This window comes from Cupressus sempervirens, chromosome 10 (assembly GCF_028749045.1).
Source record: "Cupressus sempervirens isolate cs-2001-9-10 chromosome 10, ASM2874904v1, whole genome shotgun sequence".
NCBI classification, from domain to species: Eukaryota; Viridiplantae; Streptophyta; class Pinopsida; order Cupressales; family Cupressaceae; genus Cupressus; species Cupressus sempervirens.
Window position 1 is genome coordinate 424,499,084 of NC_143127.1, and position 13,002 is coordinate 424,512,085.

The following is a 13,002-nucleotide window of genomic DNA, read 5'->3' on the forward strand; positions in this document are numbered from 1 at the left end:
TTCTCTTCATCATCTCTACCATTTGGCAAGAGGCACAATATTTCACAGTTCACAGCCTTTGGAAGTGTACAACCTTTCATAAGTTTTGCCCTTTGAAAGATGCAATTCCTTATTTACTTCTCATTCCTTTATTAATCCTTTATTGGTTCTCATGCTCCAATCTTTCTTACTTCATTTCTTCCCCTCAAATGACATTCTCTTCTTTGCCTTTTATATCTAATGTTTGAACAAGGCACAACTTTTCAATTCATGTCTTTTGACCATTTATTTAACTTGACTACATTTTTAATTATTTTAATTTTTTCTTTTATATTATTGGTTAAATTATTTTTAAATCCTATTTCATAAAATTGACTTGCCAAAAATAAATTGTAGGACCAAATCATTTATATTACTTTAAAAAACAATATTCCATATTGAACCAAAGATTTGTAGCACATTGAGTTAATTTATCCTTCCATTTTTTAATATAAGCTTGAGGTTTTTGCCAAAAAAAAAGCCTTACCTACCAAGAAGATATCCCTAATGTAGTTCAATTGAATGAAAATATCACTTCTTGTAAGAAGTCATATGGAATTAGAATCAATGAGTTATGCTTCTATCGTGCATACGTATAAGAGGATCTCAAGAACATATGCCTATATTCTTCATTAAGGTCTTTGAGTTTGATCATCATCAAATTTCTTCTTAACCTTCTTTTCTTTATGCTACTTTGAGATGTAGCTATTTTCACACAATTCTAGCTTTTCAACTTTAATTTACTAGAATACATCATCTATTTTCATCATTCTTGTTACCCCTCTCCCTTCAATATAGGTTCCTTTGTTGACCTCTATTGGCTTTGTAATTTTAAAATCTTTTCATTATACTATATTTATATGAGACCATTTTTAGATAAATTCTTGACACGTTAATCTTAAGAAACCTCCTTCGAAAAAAAGATATAAAATATTGGCAAATCTTTCATTATTTTTTGAAAAGAACAAATATTTTTATTCACAAATCTTTCAATATTTTTATTTGAAATATTATTTACATTGGCAATTATTTTAGCTAATAATTTTTGTATAATTTTTTTTGGTGAATCTTAATAATAATAGAAATTTCATTAATCACCATAGAGTATTACAAATGAAAATTGAATATTTTTTAACTCATTAAATATTATGAAGATCAGTGAAAATTAAATATTGCTGATATATCACTAAAGTAACTAATAATTATGATAATTATTGATGAATTAATTTTACTTTCTCCAATAATATATAATATTTAGGTGAATCAAATATAATCATATATCGAATATTATGGCAAATATTTGAATATAATTTTTTAAATATAATAAATTATTGAACACTTCTAAATATTTTAGAGCAAAAATTTATAGAAATATGACAATTTAGGTTGCATTAAATCTTAAATTATTAGCCAATTTACTAGCAAAAAATTTCTAAAATTAGTCAATTGACAAATATTAGCCACTAAAAAATATCTTGATTCTAGCCTTTTACCTTCAGTAGAATACTTGAATCTCTTCAGTAATCATGTTCACCCCTTCTCCCTTCAATAAAGTTTCCTTTCTTGACTTCTATAAAAACACACAAAGGGCATGTTCACATACCACTCTTTAACTTATTTTGGCTAACAATGGCTGCTCAACTTTTATAAGAGATATTGGTGAAGCTATGGTCCCATGCCTATTCATTTACTAATTTTTTTTAAAACTTAAAATTTGAATTATTAATTAATAATAATTTACACAGAAAAATATTGAAATAAAATTTTGTTAAAAAGGAAGGAGAAAATTTTGTGGAACCACATCTAGTTTTTGGCACTATGCAACCATTTCTTATTTTCAGTCCCTCATCTTTTCTCATAGCTTATTACAATTCTTAAATAATAACTCTACTTAAATATAGCAAAGGATCCTAAATTTTCTCTCACTTTGAAATTTCGAAAAGAACACGAAACTGCTTAAACGTTTGTAAGTTGTGAAGAAAAAGGGAACATAAAATAAATTGCAACTGCTGATTTAAAGAAATGCCTCACAACATGAATGACCGTCATGCTAAATATGCATGGGATTGTTTTCAAATTCCTTCCTATGTGGGTCGATCTCTCTCATAAAAATAATATTGATTTGGCTTGATATTTTTTATGGTTCTATATGGTGAACCCCTGGGAATGAAAGGAAAAATTATATATATATAATCGCAAGCAGTCTATGTGCAATTTGGCATTCTTGTGTCTTTATAAGCTACCAAATTTAGGCATTTTGTGATGAACATGAACAAATGCCCCTCTCAAAAATTATTCAAGGAACATAGAAAGAGTCAAAAACATTTGCATACCTACCTATTACAAGCAGGATACAGTCTCAGCTGAAATGCAAAACAAAGATTAAAATGTCATAAAGCATTCGTCCACAAATAATGTCTGCTCTTATTTTTCAAAAAATGTTGTTTCTGAATTTACACAAGAAAACATGTTGCAGCCTTTTATAAATCGGCCACAATTTTTTCTTCCCAGAATATATGAAATTCCAGCCATCAACCAATTGAGTGCAGCTCTTTGAAAACCAACAATTGGGGCTACAAACTTCACATGCACGAACATATTAACAAATAAAATTAAACAATGACTTCCAATGTACAATTTTGAACTAGGGCAACGAGTCGCTTTGTAAAGCACCTTGCAAAGCCCGTCCAATCAGATGTTTTCCTCTCAGCAAATCATACAGAAGCCGTGATTTTTTGTCAATTTGGAAGACAATCAATCTTTTTAAAGGAGAGGGTCTGAAAGTTCCATCTCAGCGGAATTGCCATTTGCATCTCTATAAGCTGTAAAATAAGTTCCAAGTGTACCCGTTCCCAGCCACTGCAAAGGCCAGCATGCATATCGCATTCTTCTAATATTCTGTTGCTCATCTCCCCCATCTAACTCTTCCAATTGTCTTGTGAGTTCCTCAATTCTTGCCCTTAGTCTAGATGCTCTCTCATCCGCTAACTGCAATGATTTTTCTGCCGTATCTCTGGCAGCCACAGCAGCTGCTGCCATTTCTTCTTTGGACTTCAATTTGCTATTTGCTTCATCCAATGACTGTTTCATCTCTTCAAGGTCTTGCCTGAGTGTTTTTATCTGTAAGAATAAAACAGTTGTAAACTTTGCAAAAAAATTAAAATCAATACAAGTTCTATGATAGTATTTGATGCAAATTTCATCAAAATCCGTTCTGATTTATTGTAACCTATGCTCCCCCATGTCTATGGGCCTTTCAAATATTCATTTGATAACATGGATCAAGCATTCATCATAGTCTTCATAAGAACTTTGTGAGCATGCATAATTGAATAGGAATTATGATCCTTATATACCTAGGAGGATGAGTTAATAATAGCATGCCTAACTGGTGTGTGTATTGAGGTAAGGGATTTATTGTTGAAGTTTTCGTGAAGCCTTCAAAATTGCATGTTCTGCTGTCAAAATTATTAAGAGATGGTTAAAAACTTAAATAACTAGATAACTGGTTATGTTCCAGTTTGACCTCAGTTGGGATACTAACAGATAGGAATGTTCTATGAAGTGTGTGAGACAGAATTGATAAATTTTTGTGCTATAAAAGAGGCATTTCCTGCCAAATATGACTGAACTTGTATTCAGCAGTATAACGAGTGTACAATGTCAACTTTGTCTACGGCAGTCCTTGTAGACTTAATTGGTTGTCCAATGCATGAAACAAGATAAAGTATGACTTAAAACTGTCAAGATGCAAAGATCTGCAACAGGGGATATGTATTTTGTACTTGTCATCACGACTAATCATTAGCCTTTTACTTGGTGAGAATTATAGTTACAATTACTGGAATCATGCTTAATGATGTAGCTCTATAACAACCAAGTTATCAAGGCTGATGGCATCGATATAGCACAGAAGATGAGTGTGATTTGTCATTGCTTCATATAAAAAAGGTATTTAGAAATGATGTGAAAAATTTAGATAAATGTGAGGGTCGCAAAATCTAGAAGACACAATTGGTTGTCCAATGCATGAAACGAGATAATATTTGAGTATGACTTAAAACTGTCAAGATGCAAAGATATGCAACAGGGGATATGTATTTTGTACTTGTAATCACGACTAATTGTTAGCCTATTACTTGGTCAGAATTATAGTTAGAATTGCTGGAATCATGCTTAATGATGTAGATCTATAACAACCAAGTTATCAAGGTTGATGGCTTGGATATAGCACAAAAATGAGTCTGATTTGCCATTGCTTCATATCAAAAAGGTATAGACAAATGACTTGAAAACTTTAGATAAATGTGAGGGTCACAGGATCTAGAAGACAATAAAGTTTTAATCTTTTCTAATCGTAGTTCAGTTGTAGTACTGTTTTAAGCTTTGGCAACAATATCTTTTAGTTTGGGGACATAATCTTTGGCATTTGCAGTTAATACTGATTGATAGCGGATCAGTGGACATAGATACGTTTTTATGTTATGGCAATGTTAGATGGGCATTGCAAATCAAACATGTATTGAAAGGTAAGTGTTTAAAATAAATGAACTAGAGTGTGTCTGGGGCCAGGGGGGGCATCATGGCACTCCTTGATGTACTAGGTACAGCTAACCATCACACAATGCATGTAAGTGTCCCCCACAAAAAGTTAAGCATACTAGAGACGTAATGAATGTCTTGCAAAATATGGGATGAGGGGTGTGTTGGTTCCCAAAATTGCAGATTAGAAATTCAAGAGCCTGCCACTTCTCCGATAGGACTTCTCAATCAGTTCTGGCCAATGAACAGGAATAATTCTTGATTCCCCTGCACTTCGGGCTCCACTACACCCAGGCAGGTTAACCTTTACCTCAAATGCTGACTATCCGGTTTCAAGGTTTTCTATAGCGAATTTAAACTTGGATTTCTTCGACTGGCAAGGTCCTCGAACTCAATAAACTAAAATTGGATGCTGAATATTTGATAATTGAATGTTTTGTATAAATTTTGTAAATAATAGAATTGATGCTTGCAAAAGGAATATATTGATTTTCTAATTTCAATAAAAAGACCAGTGCCTTTGCTCATCCAAGCGATAGAGTCAACTTTAGAGAATTTTCACATACAACTTCATAATGTTCAATGCACTTATACTGCCAACAATTTTAATAATCTAGATGCCACAGATCAATTATAATGCAATCTTAAATTAGTCCAGATTGAATTTTAACTCCGCTGAGAAGGAGACAAACTGGATAGAGGTACGGAAACAATTTAATATTTCACAACACCTATGATGATCAAATCTAAAATGCCAACTGACCATGTCCACTTATCTGATATCAAAATCATATACAAAATTCTAAAATATAATTATGAAGGACGATTCGCCTGCATTTTAAATCTCCATGCCATTTAAAAATAAGCAAAAGACATTTTATTTTATTTTTAAAAAAATAATGGACTTCATATTACAAAATCATAATAGACCCTTTATTCCTCCATACAATAATAAAATAAAAATACTTTTCTCCTAAGAGAATACAAATGTTTGAATATATTACAATTCTTTTTTCCTTTTCAAATAAAATAACTTCTATTTATATATGGCATTTCATATTGAAGATTATGTCTCTAAAGAAAGATACATCCCTAAGTTCACGCCCCTTCAATAATAATATTTTGTAATTTTTAATTGCACCTCTTCATATTACTTAATATTATTACTATCAGCACTTTAGTTTAACTTTCGGGCTTTTTAATCATCATAAACTGTACCATTCGCATGTATATTTCTTAATTTCTTTTATACTAATCTCTTCCGCTATCCTCTTTTTAAATTATCGAGCATGAAATTTTTTGTAATGTTTTAGCTGCTCAACACGGGAAGACCAACTTTGAGTTTTTTAATGCTGTGAATGACACTCTGAATCATGATGGTGGAGCTTTTCTTCATGCTGTCACGCAAGGCTTCCTATCTTTGATTTTAGCAGTAGGTTGTTGTATCATTGTTGTTTTGGGAGCAATTGTTGCTTGAGGACGATTCTCGCCGTTGTATTTGGAGGTCAAAGAAATATACCAACCAGACTATTATTCTGAGAAACTTGGTCCGACTTTAATAGCACTTCTGAGAGGGATCAAATCTCGGCACCTTTCATAAAGGCATCGCATGTATCTATCGATGAGACTCTCATCTTGTGTAATCATCGCATATTGCAGATGAATGGAGTCTCATTGGCATGCAACTGTAAACATAGATTGTGATTCACCTTCTTTAACGTCTGAAACCATCAAAGATGCTCCTTCCTTTTCAAATCCTTACCATTTTCAATCTGTTTCTGTGCTGGCATGTCTTTCTTAAAGGCAGCATTGATTTGAAACAAATAATTAAATACAACTTTCTAAAGGGACTGTTTCTATAACTTCCAAACTTCGTGTTTCAATTATCTTGGTCAATAATGGAGATTAAATTTTAAGCTCCATCAGGGTGGACATTTTCTGCCTGTCCCTGAACATCCCGTGAAGGATAGGGTCATATTTGGTAGGGAACACATGTCCTACGAGCATAGGTTTCAACCTATCTTGTCTTGTTGGAAAGATCGCAATGTATGATGTAACATTTTCTTACATTTTTTGATTAGCATAGTAAATGAGGGATTATATATAAACTTGATACATACAAGCTAAGTTACCTATCCTGGTAAAAGTGCAGGTATGCATAAGGGTTCAGATGAGTGTGTGTGTGTGACGTTTTCTTACATTTTTTGATTAGTGGAGTAAAAGAGGGATTATAAAAGCTTGATATGTAGGAGCTAAGTGACCTGTCCTGGTAAAGTGCAGGTATGGATAAGGGTTGAGATGAGTGTGTGTGTGGGACGTTTTCTTACATTTTTTGATTAGTGGAGTAAACGGAGGATTATATATAAACTTGATAGATATAAGCTAATTTACCTATCCAGGTAAAAGTGCAGGTAAGGATAAGGGTTCCACCACGCATGACTGTGGCAGCTATCCTTGGGAAAATTACTATTTGTCCTCTTCATTGTTTTAACATTGCATCAATCAATTTGCTGCCATACTATGGATCCCAAACAACCAAGTTTGCACCACATCTCTTTGTCCTGAGGCAAAATCCTGACGATTCTGGGAGAGACAATAGCTGGTGGAAATCCCAGAGGTAGAGGAGGAAATCCTCTAATGAGAGGATGTCCGCTACCTTACGCATTTGCTCACAATCCTTCTCCCATCTCCCAAGCATGTAAACCTTTCTCATTTAGACTAAAACTGTAATAATCTCTGCCAGATTGGGTTAGAAATATGGAACTTGGACTAACAAGCATTTCATCAAATAGTTGTTATGTAAACAAGATCTTAAGCAAAATTATTTCTGACATACCACTGTACCGATTTCTAGCAGAAAGTTATGAAGTAGTAATATTAAACTATGAAATCGTGTTCTTTTAACAAGTCCCTAAATGGTGGTTCGAACACACAATATTACAATAACGAGTTCTAATCATGCTAACAAACCTACAGCTGTTGCACAATGAACTGATGACCGGTTTCCAACTTCATATATAAAAGAACATACAGTGATTTGAATGTGGATTGGTAACTAGTATATAGACCCGTTATTAATGTGAATAGCAGATTGGAGGGCCAAATGTGTCCTGAAGGTCCTCCCACCATCCACGTCCTTGATTCTGATCTGAAATGCCATCTGTCATCTGTTATACACTGAACCCAACTGCACTTCTTCACCTTCGTTCTCTCTTCAGGATTCACTGTGGCTAGAGTAGACTGATATACGATCAGACGGAATGGTGAGGGTGTTCTTAATGCTGAGTTATTGACCCCGAGTCCCTGCCAAGTATACAATCGCCCTTGCAGATCCTCCAAACTCTGTAACCTGTTCCTGTTAGTACTCCTGACCTGCTACTTCTGGGAAGATACTCACGTGTGGCAGTTGCTGTAAAGAAAACCAGACTGCTGTTCAGTCCTCCTTATCTGCTACGCTTCCAGTTTTGGAGTATTATGCTAAACCTCTCTGTCACAACCTGCTGGATTGAAAATGGTACTTAGGTGGGGAACTATTCTTCTGCAATGAGATGACTGTCCACTCTTCCTTGACGTCCAACTCTAACTTTCCAGATAACGCCCTGTGTGTGGTGTTAGACACTACAAACTTTAATCACCTTTCTGCCCTGGAGCTATAATCTCCTGGAATCAACGTATCATTCCAGTCCTTAATTCTAAAAGTGCAATGTGAGTGCCAGGTTTGCGTCCAGCCTCACCCTTTTCCTTAAGGGGTTTTGTCCATGGGAAATATCCAGTCACATTTAAGCAACTCTTAGGATTTTAGAAAACAACATAAATTCTCATGGTGACAATCCCAATGTAAAAACTTTCTTATATAACCTCGAAGTGTGGGGAGATACAAACATCTTAGCAATGTGGGATAAAAGACTATTTCGTTTTTTAGTCACTTAAGTCATTTTGTCCTAAATTGACTTTAAATAATAAAGTACTTTATCTTTCAATTCAATAAAATTAAGTTACTTAAACCTTAGGATTTCCCAATTAAAATCTCCTCAACTGAAACCTAAACTCCTGTGACTGGCCAGCATCCTAAATCACATGCCATTAGCCTATCCGGATGGAAAGATAGACCAACTAGGTGCCATTCAAGCTAGTGCGGAGAAGGGGACATTACAAAAACTCTACCTTTCCACTAGGACTAGGCTACAAAAATACCTCAAAAGGACATCAAAACCCTCATGAAAATCCCAGACAAATATTACTTCCTGCCAAGACAAGATTGTTCAAACTTGCTCTCGGACTTAGAGACTTGAAAATGTTGCCAACTAAACCCACCTAAGACAACAACTCCTACTTGCTAATGCAAAATGAGGGGCTCCCCATTTACAATGAGGTGGTTTTGTAGTTGTTTACTGTAATTGTAAGGTCTACAGTCTACACCCTAGAAGATTACTTCTTTGTTAAAATAATATGAAGCAACAAAGAACACTGGCATACAAGTCTTATTGATTTCAATTTTCAATAATGCTGGCTTGCTAATGAAGAATATCTCTCCACAATGGCAGTTGCCATGTTTATTGATGATTGAAAGGCTCTAGAGAAGGTAGTCAATGCTTTGAAGCTTGTCACTCTTAATGAAGTCCTCTAGGAAGCAGAGTCATATTTGGAGAGGGTTGGAAGTCAATTTAAAGAAAAAACTATGCCCTAATATTAGGATGGTGGTGGAGTAAGAAATAAAAAATATTATGAAAACTATTTTTTTCCTTAATTCAGTTGCTCAACAGAAGGAAAGAATAGTAAAATTGTTTTATTGCTGATTTACACACATACTAAACTCTTGGAGGGATGCTTATGATTTGGAAGAAATGATCCATATAATAGATCATGATGAGAATGAAGTGCCAACTATTTCGCTTCCTGCCATGATGGGTGTCACCAACATCAGACCTCACACTGGTGATTTTCATTAATTCTAGGAGCACTCATGATTTCATAGATATGAGATTGGTGACATCTAAAAGTTTGAGGGTTGTCGCAACACTTCTCCATGAAATGCAAGAAAATGATTAAAGGCTTGATGTTACTTCTAGAAAACTGTGAACTAATACTCTGGTTCTTATATGATGGCTCTGGTACAGATTGTTGTAGTTGTAGGAATGCAAATGCTGAAGACAATGGATGAATATCAAATGAAACTTGATGACTTTTACATCAAATTTGAATAGAAATGGAGGCTGACTATAATTAGAGGGCTTCCAACAGCTGCAAGCAAATACATTTTAGCTTGTTAAAGGGCAAACAACTTGCAAAAGGTAAGATAACTTGCATCTTTCAATGTTGAAATCAAAATACAAATACTGGATAAATAAAATTAGAAGTAAGTGCAGCAGGTTAATAAATATGCACTTGTTTTCAAGTACTTACAAAAAGTGATCAGAAGAAAAGAAGACATTATGGAGTTCGAACTAGTGTTCAAACCTGTTATTCAAAACTATTGAAAAAAGCATCCTTGAGTATTAGGTATGGGATCTATACTTATAGTACACAACAAAAGGAAGATGGTCCATTCCATTCATGTTTTGACTTCAAGGAGTTCAATTAAAAGACTATCACGAACAAATGTCTTATTCCACAAATAGCTGAACTATTGACTATGCTTTGTGGGGCAGTAGTGTTTACATACAATTATTTGAGATCTTGTGGTGGTGAGGGAATGTGACCAGCTTAAGACAACATTAATACTCATCATGATCACTGTGAATTTTGGTTTGTCTTGTTTGTTTTCATTCTTTCATTCTTTCATCATTAAAACAAAGATATGGAGAAGCCTCTAATATGTGTTTTAGAATCCTGGGCTTAAACTCAATATTTGAAACTAAATCAAAATGATATTTTACAAAGACAGCTTGTATTTGCTGCATGTATTACTAAGGAAGGTGCCAAGATTGATCTAGCTAAGATCAAAACTATTCTTGATTTGTCAATTTCCAGAATCATGAGTCAACTTAGAAGATTTAGGAAGATGTACAGTATATATGGGAGATTTCAATTTGTCAAGATGTTTAGAGGTATATATAGGAAATTAAAGGAAACATTTTAACAAACAAAAATATGCCAAATACCTAATTTAAAACAAACCTGCACAATGGTAATTTCTGTGCGGAATGATTGTTAAGAAATTTAAAACATTTGCCCTCCAATTCTAGAGCTAGAGAACTTACATCCTCGAGTTAATTGAACCAAAGTCCAATGCTCCAAAAAGGAGTACTGATTAGAAAATAAAATGCTTGATCAGCCTATCTTCCTCTTTGCTTAACCTCTAAGTCTCTTGAATAGAGTTTAACTGCAAAAGACATGACTCCTCATCTTTCCTTCATAACCTTTGATAGATATGAGAGAAATTATTTAAACAAACTTTAAATATAAGCAACATAAATAATTTATATTTTAACCTTATTTAAGGCTTTCTTTATTATAATTTCAATCCCATTCCCTTAGTGCGAAATTCTGGTAACCCATGGAAAATGTATGATGGATGTGTTGGGTTGCGACTTGGTTTGATTTTAAACAAAGGCCAGTGCACTGATATCCACTGGCATATTAAAGATTTTCATTCAGAAAGCTTCTTGATACCTATGACACAAGAGTTCATGGCATCCAATGGTCCTTTACTTTTATATTAATGGATTTATTGGGTCAAGTTTTCAGCAATAACATAATGTACCAGTGGTTTAATGCACCATTAAGCCTAACTATATTACACGTGACATACTAGCCTTTAGACAATCAGTAAATTATTAAATTTAAATTGTTCTGAAACTATTCAAGGGAATAATGTTACAGCCCAGGAAAACAAATTGATGACATTCTGTTGAATTCTAACTACATTTGTCAGCCTTGCTTTACTTAGAAGCCTTAATTATGAGCTGATATTTCTTGCTTCCATTTTATAACTGTACATGACTGTAAATTGTATAAACTTAATGAAAGTTTACAAACCCTAATTCATTCAGCACTAAAGGCATGATTTATTTAAGGCTTAATCTCATATATTGACAATAACATGATCACACAAGCTGTTGATCAGAACTTAGCTGTTTTATCATATGATTATATGATAGAAGCTGCCAGAAAATGATGATTATTGGCTTTATACACCATTATTGCTCATGGTTAATATTTTACATATCACCTGTCCATACATTTAGTGGCTTTTCCAGCTAAACAGGGGCAAAGATCAGATAAATTCTACCTTCGCTCAGAAAAAAGCAAGAGAACTGCCCAAGACTTGTTTCCATGAAACAAGTTTCAATGTTACAATTTAAAGTCTTCATATAGACTATAGCAAGAGGTTAAACATCATCAACATGCCTTGGCTAAGAAGTTGAATACTCAACCAAGAATATCAAGAGGACAAAAATAAATGGTGATAACAATAAAATGTTTAAAGATTTCAAGCTAACTTCGAACTAATATGCTTTTCCCTCACACTTACGCAGCATATATATGGATGTTACAGATATTATTTTTTGATATCATTAATTGAAATCTGTGAGATCCATCAAACTTGACACACAAAAGAAGTTCATTTAGTGTTGGTGAAAGTTAAACAAAGATGACTTTAATAGGGCTTTTTACATCTTGAGCAACCAATAATTATCAAGCAAAAATCATATGCAAGCTATCACACCAAGAATCTACAAAAGAGGATAAGAAAGAACCTAACGACAGAAAACAAAGTACTCAAAAAAGAGCAGATGAGAAACTCCAATGCTTGTGAACAGAACTCCAATATTTAACCTACTCAAGAGCCATAAAAGTAGAATCAGAAGAATGGTGTGAAAAGGACTTGGGCCCCTTTGCTTACTGAAGAACCAAAGAACATGTAGAAGATAAGGTTGAAGAGTTAAAAGAAAAGGTACAAGGGTCAAGCTCTCTATTTCAAGCCCTTTGGAGTTTGGGCCACGAATTTAGCTGATTGCAGGTGATAGTTCCTGTATTTTATGATTCAAACCAAAATAAATTTCAAATATTGCATAGTAATATATCTGATGAAAAAGGCAGTTACAACCTGTTAATGTTGCAGTTAGTCAAATTAAACCCTCTCAGTTGGCTGATTTACATGAAAATAGGGCAAAAAATATCACACATGAGAGGCTTAACATGTAGCAATTAGTCAATTGAACCCTCTCAGTTGGCTGATTCACACAAAAATAGAGCAACAAATATCCCACATGAAAGGCTTAACAAAATAGGGCAACAAATATCCCACACGAAAGGCTTAACATGTTGCAATTAGTCAATTGAACCCTGTCAGTTGGCTGATTCACATGAAAATAGGGCAACAAATATCCCACATAAGAGGGATATTTGATGTTGCAGTTAGTCAATTAAACCCTCTCAGTTGGCTGATTCACATGAAAATAGGGCAACAAATATCCCATGTGAAAGGCTTAACATGTT

At 34.0% G+C, this 13,002-nt stretch overlaps 1 protein-coding gene across 2 annotated transcripts in view; it reads right to left on the reverse strand.

The window, feature by feature from the left end:
- Window positions 1–2,418: 2,418 nt before the first annotated feature.
- LOC149534512 (paramyosin) overlaps window positions 2,419–13,002 on the reverse strand; it is a 42,920-nt gene continuing 32,336 nt past the window's right edge. For both annotated transcript variants that reach the window (XM_089803089.1, XM_089803088.1), the window contains exon 6: window positions 2,419–3,138. In XM_089803089.1, coding sequence (XP_089659215.1) covers window positions 2,782–3,138 — 357 coding nt within the window. In that variant the 3' untranslated portion in view covers window positions 2,419–2,781. The remainder of the gene's footprint in view (window positions 3,139–13,002) is intronic.